We start from the raw sequence: 3,364 nt of genomic DNA on the forward strand, positions 1-3,364 counted from the left end.
AAAAATCTATCTATCTATCTATCTATCTATCTATCTATCTATCTATCTATCTATCTATCTATCTATCTATCTATCTATCTATTTCAGCAAATTGGTTGCTAATTACTTACATGAAAAATGCCTTGAGATGATGCTTGTTTTGTTACCTACGAGAAAACATGTATGAACATATGAAAACAGTCTGTGATCATCTTCACTCTTAATTGCCTGCAGCACAAATACCTGCTCAACCCATTCAGGCGTTTCCCTTTATTCATTTTCCTCTGTTCAAACAGAGAACCAAAGGTTTTAGTCTGTGAAAAGACTGAAGTCAAGATTGCTTGGTCAAACGTTCACTTGTAACTTTGAAAAACATATTAAGACAAAACAAACATCGTCTCAAGGCATTTTTCAGGACAAATTCCTTCCAGGGATTTGAAAGGAATAAGTGAGGAGGGGCAGACAGTGATGTGTGCACAACAAAGCCCTGTCAAGGTGTCCTGCTGAATGTTTGATGAGCCTCTCTTTAAACACGACAGAGTCAGACTTCATAGCTATAATTTATTTTCAGACATTAAGCATGTTACTTTGGAAACCAGCAAACAAGTAAAGTTTTTTTGTTGTTGTTGTTCAGCAGCTTGAAGAGTCAGCAGTACCACCTTTGAAGAACACATTACATCTACACAGTATATTTCTCTTATTTGGTTGGACCTTTTAGTTTCTTCAGCCTTCTCCCTCTTCCCCCTCCTGGCTTCTCCCCCTTCCTCTTCTCCCTCCCCTCCCCGTCTTCTTGTGGTAGTAGCATTTTGCGAGTTCTGTCACACACCGACAGAACTCGCGGAAGTTCACCTCTCCGTCGTGGTTTTTGTCCAGCATCTCCATTGCTTCCTCGATGTCACCTGCACTGATTTTATCCTGGAGAGGATGCAAACATAACAGTTATAGCAGCAGCAGGAACAATGAAAATGATGTGCACAAACGGTTGCACACATTTTCTTAATTAAGCTGCTACACCTTTAAGTCGGGGCTCTGGATTTCCTGTTCGAAGAGCTTTTTGAGCTCCTCCTTGTTCAGCTGACATTTCTTGCCACCGTCGTCAGCATACTCCATAAAAATGTCTACAATGTTTGTGATGACCTGATCCATGCGGGCCATTGTGGAGTCTGGACAAAACAAGGATTTAAAGTTGCAAGAAATGTAAGGAAAAAATTTTAAGAACTTAATCTAAGAATATTTGATCATACATGCAAGCATGGGAATAATAAAAGGTAATTAAAGGTAAATACTGCAAGATTTAGCAACTTTTTATAATCAACATTAAATAATCGTCATGCTTTTGTTTTGCTGTTGTTTTTTTTTCTTCTTCATAAAGCTCAGCCTGAGTACTCACCTGACAGTCTGCGTCCACCAGGTGAAGAGAGTGTGTCAGCAGCTTGGTCCCAAACTGAGACTGCCGCAGGCTTGAGAGGAAAGACGTTCTCTTAAACAGTGGGGAACGCTGTGTGTGACTCACACGAACACACATGAATGGAAATAGCCACACACACGCACCATGAGTGATTCATGCATATGGAATACGCCTCACTCCACCCAGGCCAGCATCACAAGCTCTGTCTTTAATGTGTAAAGCACCCCCCAGCAGAAACAGGCAAACATTTATGTCTGTGTACAGAAATAACTTACAAGCTTTTTGTTTTGTTTGTTTTCTTTCTTATAGGCAGATCATTTTGAATATATTGCTCATAAACTGCTGCATGAGTTCTGCTACAAACTGAGCTTGATCACTTAAGGCTGGAAAATTCCACTTTTAATGAAAACCAGCTCAGCGTAATCTTGAAGAAATGAATGGAAGCTTGTTGTTTGGGGCTTATATCAATGCAGAACCTCTGTGTGTGCATGCATGTGATGAGTACCTTTCTATCTGATTTAGACCAGGCATTTACTAATAAATCAGGGTGGCGTTTTATTTCAGGCTTGCTGCTTCCAAGAAATTGCAGTTCTGACTGTGATTCTTTGTGCATTGGTCTCTGGTGGTTTTTTTTATTCATTTCCCCGTGATCATTTTCACAAGAAATGGATTGTTGTAATTGTAAGAAGTGACACATCCGGGCCTCATAAAGGATCTGAAACTTAAGGTAAACTCATTGTGCAAGGTTATTTTTTTTACAGTGACTTATAGAAGAGCATATCCTTGTCATTTTTCTACTGTTTATTATTACAAAAATTCTGAAAACAATGTGCAATTTTTCATGGACTGCGTTATCTTGGCCAGTCAAAAACATTAAATAAGTTGAAGCTTGTGGCTTTAACATACTCCTACGTGAAAGTAGGGAACAGGAGACTTTGCAGAAAGGTGTATGTGTTTTTGCTGCAAGCAGTCTGCAAACTTACAATTTTGTTGCAATAATAAACAAAAAATGAGAACAGTTCGACACATACAACACTGTCATGGTGATTCTCAAACAACTGTAAACGGATAAACTGACATATGAATAATCATCTGAAGGACGATGCATCGCTCAGCTCCTGTGTCATGTGTTTGCTGGATTTTACTCCTGAGTTTTATGCTCTTTATTCCATGTACAGACTTAAGACCGAAGGCTCCTTCTTTTGTTAGGCTTCTGCACATTTATGACTTTTAAAAACATCCACTGCATGCTCGTAGTTAAAGTTTGAGGAAAAGCAAAGCTGTACCCATCGTGACTATTTTAAGGAAATCCGACTGATGGGAAGCATAAAGAAAAGGAGAATGGTTTAATACCTTTTTCAAAAAACTGTAACTCAGAAATATATATATAAAAAAAATACTTTGTTAAAATATAGCTTTCATGTTACAAAATCTACCATGAATGAGCGTCCTGACTATGCCCTTGAGCATGTATGATCTGAGCCTTTTTACTGTATTCTGCTTGGTGTGACTCATTCTGGTTTTTTCCACTCCTCTGTTCCAAGGCAGTGGGCTGGAAGCACTTTTCACTTCAATTTAACCCCCACCAAGTTCCCTCTGTGGATCAGTTCACTCTTAAACCAGGCCATATTACCTTCACCTATTGTGGACTGATCACATTTCCCTTGCAGGAGAGGGTAAGGAAACTAAGCCTTCATATCATATGTTGCTGAAGACAAAAACATTAAACTTTTTTAGCACCACATTGTCCAGGAGATGCTTTACAGTTTCACTGCTGGAGAGGGACTCCTGCACCTCCTCAGGGTTAAATCCACAACCTGAACATGTAAGAGCTTTTATCTTTATGTGATTCAGAATTTAGGAGTACACTTATCAGTGCAGTAATTTATTTATTATTATTAGTATTATTACTGTTTTTCACAATGTGTTGCTGTTGTTATGCTAGCAAAAATGCATCATGTTTGACTACATACTCAT

The 3,364-nt window shown here is 38.8% G+C and overlaps 1 protein-coding gene across 1 annotated transcript; it reads right to left on the reverse strand.

Annotated features, from left to right (window-relative positions):
• Positions 1–526: 526 nt before the first annotated feature.
• On the reverse strand, positions 527–1,501 carry s100w (S100 calcium binding protein W). The gene is made up of 3 exons (XM_007556087.2): positions 1,370–1,501; positions 994–1,142; positions 527–894 (listed from the first exon to the last, which is right to left on the reverse strand). Exons 2-3 carry the CDS (start codon positions 1,132–1,134, stop codon positions 703–705), a joined length of 333 nt encoding a protein of 110 aa, XP_007556149.1. The 5' UTR covers positions 1,135–1,142; positions 1,370–1,501; the 3' UTR covers positions 527–702.
• Between the last annotated feature and the right edge of the window lie 1,863 nt (positions 1,502–3,364).

This window comes from Poecilia formosa, unplaced genomic scaffold, assembly GCF_000485575.1.
Source record: "Poecilia formosa unplaced genomic scaffold, Poecilia_formosa-5.1.2 Scaffold77, whole genome shotgun sequence".
Taxonomy (NCBI): Eukaryota; Metazoa; Chordata; class Actinopteri; order Cyprinodontiformes; family Poeciliidae; genus Poecilia; species Poecilia formosa.

What these genes read in the sequence shown, in the direction of transcription:
- s100w (XM_007556087.2), bottom strand. Translation starts at nt 1,134, where the DNA reads ATGGCCCGCATGGATCAGGTCATCACAAACATTGTAGACATTTTTATG. An exon ending in TCCAGAGCCCCGACTTAAAG is followed by an intron (nt 895 to 993) that starts GTGTAGCAGCTT and finishes CATCCTCTCCAG; the next exon opens with GATAAAATCAGTGCAGGTGA.